At 47.5% G+C, this 12,822-nt stretch overlaps 1 protein-coding gene across 1 annotated transcript in view; it reads left to right on the top strand.

Moving 5' to 3' along the window:
* Nucleotides 1-12,822, top strand: part of SLC6A5 (solute carrier family 6 member 5) — a 61,965-nt gene that overhangs the window by 19,915 nt on the left and 29,228 nt on the right. The window contains exons 8-10 of the mRNA XM_017345563.4: nucleotides 3,929-4,063; nucleotides 6,701-6,804; nucleotides 10,910-11,034. Of these exons, the coding sequence (XP_017201052.3) occupies nucleotides 3,929-4,063; nucleotides 6,701-6,804; nucleotides 10,910-11,034 (364 nt within the window). The remainder of the gene's footprint in view (nucleotides 1-3,928; nucleotides 4,064-6,700; nucleotides 6,805-10,909; nucleotides 11,035-12,822) is intronic.

Raw genomic sequence — 12,822 nt, 5'->3', positions numbered from 1 at the left:
GTCCACAACAGTGAGGGCCCGCCCAGGATGAAATCAGGAGCCTGGAGCTCTGGACTTCCCATGTGGGTGGCAGGGATCCAAGTTCTTGAGTCATTACCTGGTATCTCAGAATGTGCATTGGAAGAGGCTGGAGCATAAATGGAGGAGGGCCTCAAACCCAGACTCTTCAATATGGGATGCAGGTGTCCTAAGCAGTATCTTAAGCACTGCGCCAAATGCTTGCTCCTGGATCAACTGTTTCTCTAGGTTCATAGGGAGATAGGAAACTGTTAATGTGACTTACGTTGATGGCTAGTGTGGCCTGAGGTTTTCTGGAGTTCCTGCCTTCTATGACTTGGAACTCATCCTGGATGGACATTGCATTGTCTTCATGAGGCCCAGCTAAGTCATTGCTTAGCAAGATGAGTTAGGTGTTTGCTCAGCTAAATCTCACTGGCAGGACTGTTCCCTATGGCTAGGGTTGGAGAAGAGGTGACTTCAACTGTGATCTGGTGGACAGGCTAGGGGGTGTGACAGGCAGGGGAAGAGGCAAGCATGGAGGGTGAGAATGCAGCCTTGTTGATGACAAAGGAAGAATGCCCTGATGGTTTCAGAGTTGGACCGATCTGAGCTTAAATTTTAGCTTTGTCACTTTCTAATTGTGCAACTCTGACCAAGCTATTTAACCTTGACTCTTATTTTTTAATCTGTAAATTTGGGTAATAATAAATACCTTATAGGGTTGCTACAAGGATTAGGCGATGCATGTAAAATACATGGCCTATGATCAGTTCTTAATTACTAATAACTTTTAATTCTCATTATAAGGAATGCCTGATGTGTTGAGTGGGTATTGTGCCACTCTGACATTTTAAAGGCATTGACTTTGTTGGGGAGATGTGAAGAGAAAGGAAGCTTTGTTGAATATGTTGTGCCAGACACTGTACTAATTGCTTTCACAGGACGTTAGGTCATTTAATCTTCACCAGCACAGGATAGATAGTAACATTTACTTTCCTTTTACAGACTGAGAGCTGAGGCTCCTTACAGTAGAGTAAACTGCCTGACATCACAAAGCTTTTAGCTGGCAGTGGTGGGATTCTATCCCAGGTCTGTCTTGCTTTAAAGTCTAGACTCTTTCCACTCCATGACATTCTTAATTCATAATTAGCTAAGGAGCGGCTCTCAGGAATAGATGGGAATGCGGAATTGCTGAGTCATCACTCATACATCATGTGGATAGTGACTTCGGACTCCTGCCCTCCTGCTGGGTCTCTGCTGTCTTTAGCTGCATGACTTGGAGCAAGTCACAAGATGCTTCAGAGATTTGTTTTCCTCGTTTGCAAAATCAGGTGTTAGAATAAATATTCTTTAAGATTCCGTTTAGCACTATTAGTCTATACTTTTTGGAATGGCATTATATCCAGTTCTTTCCTCTGATTTAGAATTAGAATTGAATCCTTGCAGCTCGATTTTACAGGCTTTCTGAAATCAAAGTTTTGAGTAGCCCTTCTGCTCACTTAGCTCTTGGCTTCATTGAGAACAGTTTTCAATCAGAAATCAATTTTTTAAAATGAAGAATACCACCATAAATAATAAATCACAATTTATTATCCTGCCCTGGGCTGTATAGGTCGTAATCATGGAACATTATTTGGGAGCCAAGGTGAAGGCATAACTAAAGTTGATTGTTATGACAAACGCCGTGGTGATTGAGATTCCGGGAACACTGCTTTCCATGCAATAGAGTACCTCCTCTTGTTTAGGTCCCAAGGACACAGAATGCCCTGTAGCTTCGTCTGAGACTGAGGCTTTTGAGCAGCTAGAATTCCAGAAGTAGGGGGACCAGCAGGCAGCCTTAAGGTCAGATGTAGCTCACCTGACCGCAGGGACTGCTCTGCCTGAGAGTTATGGCGACAAAGCAAAGCTAACCTAATTAGCTAGCACGGGCTGGCGGGGCACTGCCACCTGTTCAGGTCTCCTGTTGTGAGGAAGATGCTGCGAGGTGTCAGGCCAAGAGGCTCAGATCAGCTAGTCATTGTCACTCCTGCCAAGTATAATTCATTACTGTTCAAGTTTAATTCTTCTGACAGTAAATTCTGAAACAGGGGCATTCTGAAGCTTTCCTGACATAGGGGGACTAGCTGTGCAGGGAGCCTCGGTGCACTCCTGACTGACATTTGAGGCCTCACCAGGATTTATGAACCAAACTGTCAGCCCTCTCAGTTCACCAGAGTCACCGTCTACAAAGTGAATGCATCAGCTGCACACTGGGGCCAGCACAAGCAAGTGTTTAAGGTACAAAATTTAAGGAGACACTCACTCTCACGTCCCTATGAGTGAAGGAGCAGTACGTGAAAGTGGGTGTCTCCTTAAATTTTGCACCCTTGGTGCTTCATTTGCCTCACCCTCATTCTGGCCTTCCCACAAACGTTTTTGATTGTTCAGCCCATAGATTCAGTATTCATAGATTGAATGGCTTTGGAGTGAGAAAGCTCCGATGGTCAGGGGTGAGCAAGGCTGTTCCTTAGTCTCCCCCACCTCCTGCTATCTTAGTGGGGAAGTCGAATGTTTAGGTCACGCTCTGCCCTTGTAGCATGCCTGTCTCTCTGCTCCAGCCCACAGCTGAGAGGCCAGCCCAGAGTGAAATGATTTTCCCCAGAGATGTCAGATGACCTTGGCTCTCCGTGGTGGGGCTGAATTTTCCCTTCAGGTTTTAAGGGAAAGAGAGAAGCAGACAGGGCAGAAATAGGAGGCAGCTGGTTATCCCTCCTCTTCCTGCAGTCTCTGCAGAGGCAAGTTCTTTGGGACCAGGAGAGAGGAGAGGCTGCTGGCCCCCCAGGGCAGGGAAGCAGCACCCTGGTCCATGGAGAGGAAAGGAGGCAAGCCCATCCTTGAGGATGCCACCAGAAAGAAGGGGTTTGGTGTTGAGTGTTAGGGCTTAGAGGCAGAAGGCACTCCTCTGTTTCAGTGAGTGTACCTCTGTTATTCACCTTATTCCTTCATTCCCACTTTGTTTCACCTCCTTTACATTGTACTTGTCCCTTAAGATTTAGCCCACATGCCATCTGCATGAATCTCTTAGGAAGCTCTCAGGTTGGGCACAATGCCCCTCCTGGGACTTTGGCTGTATTCTGTGTGTGATTGTGCTTGGCCCACTATTCAGCATCATCTCTGGGTATTCTAGACTATGGGTTCCCTTCATCTTTATCTATTTATTGCCTGGCATAGCACCCAGCTCACTGGAGGCCTTTGAAAAATGCTTAGTGAACATAGCAGCATATATGGCAACTGTGCTAGGTGTTGTCCATACATTAGCTCATTTAATCTTCATGATTTGTTTATAAGAAGAGTGCCTTTGTCCCCAGGTCACAGATGCAGAAATTTCTGTTCTGAGAGTATAAGTGCTGTCCAAGGTCACACAGTTACTCAGTGCCAGGGGTTCAGTGTTATTTGAATTCAAATGTATTGAACATCATGGCCTTTTTATGTCATCCCGCATCCTCACTTAGGGTGTCTGTATAAGCAAGGATGGGAGCTTAAGCTAAAAAGATTAATTTCTAGTGGTGGGACATGGGGTATCCATCGGGGTGGGAGTTGGGGGGGAGGAGAGCGGCATGAAGCCTCCCCCACCCTGTGGTTCCTCCAGGACTTGTCCTTGCAGTGATGGGGAAGGTGGCATCTCCTCCAGCCCTCTGGCTGTAGGCTGACTTGTTCCACAACTGCAGATCTCCTCCTCAGAGTTTTATTTCTTGCTCTCTCAGTCTTGCCTTTGGACCCAGAGCCCTGTCTGTGTCTCCAGGCCTGGCAGCTTGATGGGCTCACCATCAAGAGCAGGTGCAGGGGACAATCCCCCCTGCCCTCCCCCTGCCCCGCTCCGAGTGACTCTCTCTGGCACAGGCCTGTCCCGCAGGTCTGCTCACTCAGCCTTCTGCCTATGGCTTCCTAGGTGGTGTACTTCACGGCCACATTCCCGTACGTCGTGCTCGTGATACTGCTCATCCGAGGAGTCACCCTGCCCGGAGCTGGAGCTGGGATCTGGTACTTCATCACACCCAAGTGGGAGAAACTCACGGATGCCACGGTGGGCTTATTATTGCGTTTGTGATGGGCCTCATGTGATGGGGGTGGAGCTGGTTTGTCAGCTCTCAGGGGTGGGCCCCACACTGGAACATTGTTCAGCAGGAGGGGTGAGACCTCCTCCCCAGGGAGACTCTCTGTTTGCTTCTATAGGGTCCTGGTGGCCTCAGTTCGTGAAGCACTCAGGAAACATAGAATGAGAAGGGAGTAGCTGAGGGTTTTCAGATTCCTGGAATAATTGTCTCAGGAAGACTGAGAATGAAGGATGAAATCCCTCCAATAGCTTTTGGCCATCTCACCCCACTTATCCGTTACAAGTTATAGAGCGTCGGAAGTGGAGTTTTGCTGGTTGGAAAATGACAGTACTCAGATAAACCACAAGCAAGCTCACTTTAAAAGGCTCGGATGCATTTGAATACTTCTTGCACACCCACAGAGCCCCAGCACACACGTGGGCTTTGTCTTTGCAGATTCTGCCCCTGTTATATCTTACTCTGAAATCCACAATCCAACAACCTTCCAATGCGGGGATCATTATTTAATGAGAAGTAAATTTTCTCATTGTAAAGAAAACAAACTTTCCAGGACATTTAAGAATATGTAGGATTGAGTTTGATTGTACATTACAATTTTCAGATAACAGCACCTTAAAAAAAAAAAAGATAAGTTATTTTACTCAGTCAAAAACCAGCTGAGTGGCCTGATAATGTCATCGTGACCCAGGCTTCTGTCTGACATTGTCAAGGAATAGCTCTCAAATAGCTCCTGGAGCTCTAGCCATCACACCCGTATTCCAGGTGGCACAAAGATGTGAGGGTGGAGGCAGATCTAGGCACACACCCCACCTCTTTTTTTAAAAAATTATTTGATTTATTTGAAAGGTAGTGTGATGGGGGGGAGAGGGAAGGAGGAAGGGAGGAAAGGAGAGACAGAGAGAGAGAGAGAGAGAGAGAGAGAGAGATTTTCACTTACTGGTTTACTCCTCAAATGCCTGCAATGCCTGTGGCCCGGCCAATCCAAAGCCAGGAGCCAGGAACTCTGTCTAGGTCTCCCACATGGGTAGCAGGGGCCCTAATACTTGGGTCATCTTTCAGGGCCTATATCTTCCAGGTGTATTAGCAGGGGAGCTATGTTGGAAGTGGAGTAGCCAGGACTGAAACCAGTGCTCCAGTATGGGATGTTGGCCCAGGCTGGATCCACTGAGCCACAACACCATCCACCCTTACTCCCTTTTAAAAAGGAGAAACATCAGAAGTAGTATGTAGTATGTAACATTTTATTTTCACACAGTCAGCCAGAAATGAAGTCATATGATTATCTTCCCTTAGCTGTATCTCCCCTGGAGGTGGCTGCCTTTTTTTTTTTTTTTTTTTAGATTTATTTTATTTATTTGAAAGAGTTTTAAAGAGGTAGAGACAGAGAGGTCTTCCATCTGCTGGTTCACTCCCCAAATGGCCGCAATGGCTGGAGCTGAGCTGATCCAAAGTCAGGAGCCAGAAGCCCCCTCTGGGTTTCCCACGTGGGTTTAGGGGCCCAAGGATTTGGGCCCCATCCTCTGCTGCTTTCCCAGGCATACCAGCAGGGAGCTGGATCGGAAGTGGAGCAGCCAGGACTCAAGTGGGCACCCATATGGGATGCTGACACTGCAGGCCTGGTTTTAACCTTCTGTACCATAGTGTCACCCCCTAGATGCCTGTTTTAATGTTGAGCCCGGCACAGACTTTTCTAGTACACACTTGAAGCTTTTCTCTGCAAATGCTAAGCACAATTTGAACACAAGATTTAATTTGTAAAGGGGATGGGAGATCTACCACATAAATCATATCAGACTATAGCCCAATCAAGGGGTCGGTGCTGTGGCATAGCAGGTAAAGCTGCCGCCTGCAGTTCCAGCATTCCATATGGACGCCTGTTCAGGTCCTGGCTGCTCCACTTCCAATCCAGCTCTCTGCTATGGCCTGGGAAAGCAGTAGAAGATGGCCCAAGTTCTTGGGCCTCTATACCCATATGGGAGACCCAGAAGAAGCTCCTGGCTCTTGGCTTCGGATTGGCGCAGCTCCGGCCATTGTGGCTAGTTGGGGGGTGAACCAGCGGATAGAAGTCCTCTCTCTCTCTATCTCTTTCTCTGCTTCTCCTCTCTCTGTGTAACTTTGACTCTCAAATAAATAAATAAATCTTTTTTAAAAAAGCCAATCAAAAGGAGTCACCTAAAAAAATCAGGATGTGGTGCTGGTCCCTGCTGCTGGAGCTAAAGGATTTCAGGGGCTAAAGAATTTCAGATTTTTCATAGCATTGTTGGAGTCCCTAGGATGTCAGCTAAAATGTGGTTTTAATTTTGTATCCACGAATTTATTTTGCTGTTGTACATTTTTCTTTAGACTATATCAGCCTGTTTGGTTTTACATGTGAGGAAGTGTAAGCATGAGGTGTGTGTACAGTTTATCAAGTTCTGCACCTGTGGTTAGAGGGAATGAAGGAATCTTCAGGTACTGCCTCTTTAGCACAAGTGAGGTGTGTCTCTGATTTCTCTGGGTGCCCATAGTCACCTTGCCCTGTCATTCACCTGGGAAGATGATGGACAGGTGACACGCCCCTTTCCGTCTCCTTCAGTAACCTTGACTCTCCTCCTTTCTCCTCTTAGGTGTGGAAAGATGCTGCCACTCAGATTTTCTTCTCCTTATCTGCTGCCTGGGGAGGTCTGATCACTCTTTCCTCTTACAACAAATTCCACAACAACTGTTACAGGTATGCGGAGGCATTTCCAAGACCCAGAGGTCGCTGGTGAGCAGAAACTTGGTCAGAGGACAGAGAACTGAATTATCAGATATCTGAGGTCAGATCCAGACTTCTCCCAAGGAAGAGTAGGGATTTGCCCCTGGCCTAGGAGATGTCACCTGTTAAGGACCAGCCACTGGCTTCTGGCCCCCCCATATGCTGCTGACTCTGGCACATGGTGGGGACTCAGGGATGTTTCCAGGATGGACTTGAGACTCTCTGAAGATCACTGTGCAGCCATCTGAATCCTCCAGGGGGTCACTTGTGAGCCACCTACTCCATGGATGCCATCACCTGGCAGTCATTTATAAAGTGTGGTCATCTGTCACTTGACACATTTTTCAAGAGATAGTTTGTAATTAAGGCCGAGTAGTACAGTGCAAACAGCACCTTAGATTTAGCTACACTTGCATTTGATCGTGACCTTACTATTTCCTGAAACCCAGACATAGGCAAGATATTTCAGTTCTCTGAGCCTCTGTTTTCTAATCTGTAAAATGCAGATTATGATATTTTGTGAGGGGTAAGAGAGGATGTATGCGAGGTCCTCAGAGAGATATTTTGCACATTTATTACTCAACAATGGCAGATGCCATTATTATTATTAATTATTATTGAAAGTGAGTGAAATATTTTGTGAACAAAGGGAGAGACAGAAAGATTCAAAACCCACCCCTGTCCTCAGTTACTTAGAATGGAGGTGAAGAGGTATAGGATCCCTGGGGTGGTTTCTGGTTCAGGTTGTCAGTCACCCTCACAAAGCACTATAGGCTTAGTGAACACAAATGTACTCCCCTTTAAGAAAGGATATGGGAAAGGGAGCAGAGACCCAAACACAGCAATAGGGCAGTGGAGACGTCTGTCACCTAAACTCACCTGGGACCCGAGCTCTTCACGTTGCCCAGTGGGGACTAAAGCCTGGTGCTGAGGGCCACTGTGGGTGCTGCTCATATCCTAGCGGGAGAAGCCCCTTGGCTTCGTACCTCTGGTCACCTGGAAGCTAGAAGGGGTCAGCCCAGCTACTATTTTCAGGGTCACAGTTGCTCATACGTTACAGGTCATGCATATAAAGTGAGCTCAGGGTCATGCTTGAGTCAATGTGACTGTAGTCGCCACACAAGAATCTGTTTATTTACTTGGTATTCAAGGAACTTGGACTAAGGCTCAAACTTTCCTCACACATCTCTGCAACTGAGGAAGAGACTCAGTTAGCTATGACCCGGGGTGTCTGGGTGGCCTCCGGGGGACAGTGGTCCTGGGCCATACGCCAGGAGGTGCAGTGGAGAAGGGAGCATGGTTCAGGTGGCAGACAGAGCTGCAGGCGGGGATGAGTGGGGATGAGTGTGGTAGGCGTATGTGGAAGGAACAGGTGGGTGGGATTGGAGCAGAAGGTGTGTGCATGTGGGGCTGGGTGGAAATGGACCCACGGATACCCGACGGGAAAGAGTCTTTGTATTAGTTTTCGCTGGCTGCCCTAACAAGTACACAAACTGGCTGCTTTCAGTAGTGGAAATTCATCGTTTCACAATTCAGGCCACAGGTCCAAGCTCAAGGTGTTGCCTTCTCCATGTGTCTCACGTGGTCATCTCTCTGTAGGTAGCTGTATCCTGATCTCCTCCTCTTATAAAAGACACCAATTATGTTGGATTAGAACCCAAACTAATGGCCTTGTTTTAACTTAATTGCCTTTAAAAATACCTGATTTCCAAATATACCCTGAAATACTAGGAATTAGAACTTCAGCACATGAATTTTTAGGGGGCGCAAGTGTTGGGAGAAGACCCACTGTTCAGCTATTAACAACCTTGAGTGCCAGGAAAAGGTATTTTTTGAATTCTTGATCCCAGCTGCTCATTAACTGTTGACCTGAATCATTGTGAATGCTGTCCAAAGGTGAAGCTTTGCCACGTGCTTTATCCGAAATGAGGCTGTGTAGCATGGCAGAGAGAAGCCGTTCTGACCCCTTATTAGCATGCACCTTCTCTGGGCCACAGTTTCCTTGTCAGTAAACTAGGGAGTCAGACAGGGTGGGTCGTTCACTGCGGATTTGCTGTGTGCTGGGCCCTGGGCTTGCAGGCACCAGCTCCTCTGTCCTCACAACAACCTGTGAGGCAGGTAGGGCTGTTGTAGCCATTTTAAACCACAGTGCAGAGGAAATGACCTGCTCAGGGTTGTGCTGCTAACCAGGAGGAGAAAACCAGGACTCTGTGTAGACCTGCAGCCCCCCACCCAGCTGTGACCTCACATCTGAGTCCAGGATGGCTGTTCAGGGCCAGCCTGGGAGATTCCAGCCTTAACCTTAGGCTGCCCTCATACCTTGGTGGCATTTCCCTGTCCCTACACATGGTTCCTCTCACATGCACCTTCAGACCCCATCTTCTTAATTTCTGCTCTGAGAGACAGATTTTCCCCAGTTCTTGATGATGACTTAGTCCCTCTGGGTTGCTATAAAAAACTTTCTTTAGACTGGGTAAGCTATAAACAACAGAAGTGCATTGCTCACAGCTCTGGAGGCTGGGAAGCCCAAGATAGAGGTGCCAGCGTGCTCAGTGTCTGGTGAGGCCTCACTTTGCTTCAAAGATAGTGCCTTCTCTGTCTATCTCTGTGTCTTGCAAATAAACAGAATTAAAAACGGGATGTGCGTTTGGCCTGGTGCTAAGACTCCCTCCGGGACACTGGCATCCCATATCAGAGTGCCTGGCTTGGAGTCCTGGCTCTGCTTGCACCTCCAGCTTCCTGCTAATGTGCACACCGAGAGTCAGTGGTAATGGCTCAAGTAGTTAGGTCACTGCCACCCACTTAGGAGACCTGGATTGAGTTCCTGGCTCTCAGTTTCAGCCTGGCCCAGCCCTGGCCATTGTGGGAGTGAACTAGTACATGGCAGTTCTCTGACTCTGTCTGTCTCAGAAAAAGACACAGTGATACCTTGGTGCTGTGTTGCTGTGTCTTCAGGTGCTGGAAGAGGCGAGCTTGTTCACTTAGCCGCTCTTAGAAGGGCACTGATCCCACTCATGAGGACAGATGGGGATTATGTTTCAGCATGTGAATTTTGGGGGACACATTCAGACCATAGTGGATGAGTGGGGAACCATTTCAGTAGCATTGGTGCCAGAGCTTGGATCCAGTGGCCCTGGATCAGGACATTTAGGAAAGGTTTTTGAGCCTTTTGGTGCTTTGTAAAAGCCCAGGGACATCTGTGGTTAGGACTGCTGTTTCTTCCCTTGGGTGGACATACGTTTAGAAATGGAGGTGTTTAGTGGAAAGAAGTGGTCATCAAAGAAGGAGGTACTTTTCTCTGAAGGGAGGAGTGAACTCCCACTTTGTTTATGGCCTTGTCTAAGTACTGACAGAGTTTGTGGATTCCAAAGGCTTCCATAGCCTAGACAGCTCATGTCAAGAGCCTATGGATCACTGATGACATACATAAGAGTGTTAATTGTTAAATTAACAACAAGAGTTACTGTGCACTAACCTCCCATGCAGGACCTCTGTCCTCAAAGAGTTGTATTATAATTATGTCTAAGTGCTCGCAAAAGATGTATCATTCTTGGGTGCTTTTTTAAAGTTAATTAAGTTTCTAAAAAAAAAAAGTGAAATTAATTTCAAGATGCAATGACTTTGAACAGCCCTTGTCTCCACTGTTGAACAGTTTTTGTGTGTGTGTGTGCAAATTGTTGAACTCTTTACTTAGTATGGAGTTAGTCTTCTGTGTGCAGTTAATTGAAAAATGGATCTTAGTGGAGAATGGGACTGGGAATGGGAGAGGGAAGAGGAGGAGGGGTGGGAGTGTGGGTGGGAGGGTGGGTATGGTGGGAAGAAACACTGTATTCCTAAAGTTGTACTTATGAAACACATGAAGTTTATATTCCTTAAATAAAAGGTTCTTTAGGAAAAAAAAATAAAAGGGTGGAATAAAATCTGAAAAAAAAATAAAGAAATGGAGGTACACATCTTTTTTGGGGGGGTATACATCTTTGTACTTGGATACACACGAGCACGCCTGGCTGTCCTTCCCCTTGTTCCTTCCTGCTCATATAAAATGCATCTAATAGCAAATTCTGGTCTTTTCTTGCAGGGACACTCTGATTGTCACCTGCACCAACAGTGCCACGAGCATTTTTGCTGGCTTCGTCATCTTTTCCGTTATCGGCTTCATGGCCAACGAACGCAAAGTCAACATTGAGAACGTGGCAGACCAAGGTATGGGGCAGTTGTCACCTGCTGTTGCCAGGCAGGCTTGGGCTCGTCTGCCAAGTTCCTAATTTATGTTTCGGTGGGAAGTTGGTCTTCGGAACAGGATGGGGGAGGCAGGAGCCCAGCTGCCCCTTTACAGAGGGGGCCCAGGACGGCTCAGGTGGAAAGCTCACTGCAGGGTTAGAGACGGCCCTTCCCTAGCCAGACGGAGCCCTTTGAAAGTTCCCTTTCTTCTTCCTTCTTTTCTTCCTCTCTCCTTGCTCCTCTTAATTCTGCTCCAGCCCGAGAAAGGTCTATACCCACTACTCCTGTTAGGTGTGAGTGGAGGATTCATTAGGCAAGCCAGTGCCGGTGGAGCTGATGTCGGCACAGCCTGCTGGGGGACGGCAGTCCTCACAGAAGACCCTGTAGAAACCGAGCACAACTGCTTAATGAGCACCGACTTCAGCGAGGCGTTTTCCTTGCAAAGCACTTTCTTGATTGTTAGGTCAAATGTGCGCAGGGCCTTCTGCTTACTTAGCAGTGCCAACCTGCAGTTTTCTCTCCAGTGGGGGGAAAGCTTGGAGGTTGGTGGATGGGAGGGGGCACATGCAGTAAATGTTTACTCTCTACCCAGTGATCCCTGTATTACTGGCTACCACTTGTAGGGTCCTTTTCTGTTAAAAAGGGCTTTCATTTTTATCTCATTTAATCCACACTGCCGGAACAGCATCGGCAGGGAGAGTTTTCGAGATTTTTACTGCAGTCTTGATTTCCACCCAGCCTGGTTTGCTGACCGAGGGTCTTCGTTGTGATCATGGCTTATCATTATAATCTCATTCTCTAATCTGACATTTCTGGGATGCCGGGGTGCGGGGACTGAGCCAGGTACCGTGGGACGTGACGGTGGGCCCTAGACGCCCAGAAGTCTATCTGGGAAGGGCTTGTCTGGAATGTATCTTCCTTTAAGGAGCTCATTCAGATAATGGCTGAGAGAATTGAGCCCTAGAAATGTCACCTTTTAGTGGACTGCCGATCTCCCCAGGGATAATTAATTGCTGCTGCAGCTTGTGCAGATAGGACCCCAAAGAGTTAAAGAGCCAGCATGTTCCAGGGGTGTAATTATCTCTCCCTGGAGAGAGTGCGAAGCCCTGAGGGAGGTTTGGTTCTGCAGCAGTGCACTAAATTAGAGAGCCCGGGAGCTGAGCGAATGTTTTTCCCTGGTTGAGAATTCTCAACTCCCTGGGAGGCAGCGAGGGAAAGAGAGGTTGAGAAGACTTTGTCCTCTGGGTGCCCCAGCCACCTCCAGGTGTCCTGTAACCTGGTTTTCTCCAGGGCGGTAGCTGAAGCACGCAGGTTCTGCCCTACTTTCCAGCAGATGGGAGGCGCCCGCTGCTTTTCGTAATGTTCCTGACATGTTGGGGACCAGTGGCCAAGCTGCCAGGGACAGGGATTCCTGAGAGCAGGTCACGTAGGTGACTGCTCTGAACGCCTTCCTGCCCCAGGAGGGGGCTTCAGGGGCTGAAATGTAAACAGAATTTTGTTTATTTTGTATGTAAAAAGCAGCCACCGATTGCCTGGGATTCGCTCTGAAATTTCCCTTGTCCAGTATTTCTTTCTCTTTCTTTGATTTAACAGAAGAGTATACCTCACAGGTTCCAACTGCTTAATATTGGCCTTGGCACAGGGACACTAGGCTCCTTTCCCCAAGGAGAGAGAGCCTGGCCCAGGAGACTTTGTAGAACCTGGGGAAAGGTTCTCTTGCTCATCTAAACTCACATATATTCCTTTTTTAAAAAATAAATGCTTGTCTAT

The sequence above is a fragment of the Oryctolagus cuniculus genome, chromosome 1 (assembly GCF_051225735.1).
Source record: "Oryctolagus cuniculus isolate XC-2025 breed Fujian yellow rabbit chromosome 1, ASM5122573v1, whole genome shotgun sequence".
In the NCBI taxonomy this organism is placed as follows: Eukaryota; Metazoa; Chordata; class Mammalia; order Lagomorpha; family Leporidae; genus Oryctolagus; species Oryctolagus cuniculus.
This window is presented reverse-complemented; position numbering and strand designations above follow the sequence as displayed.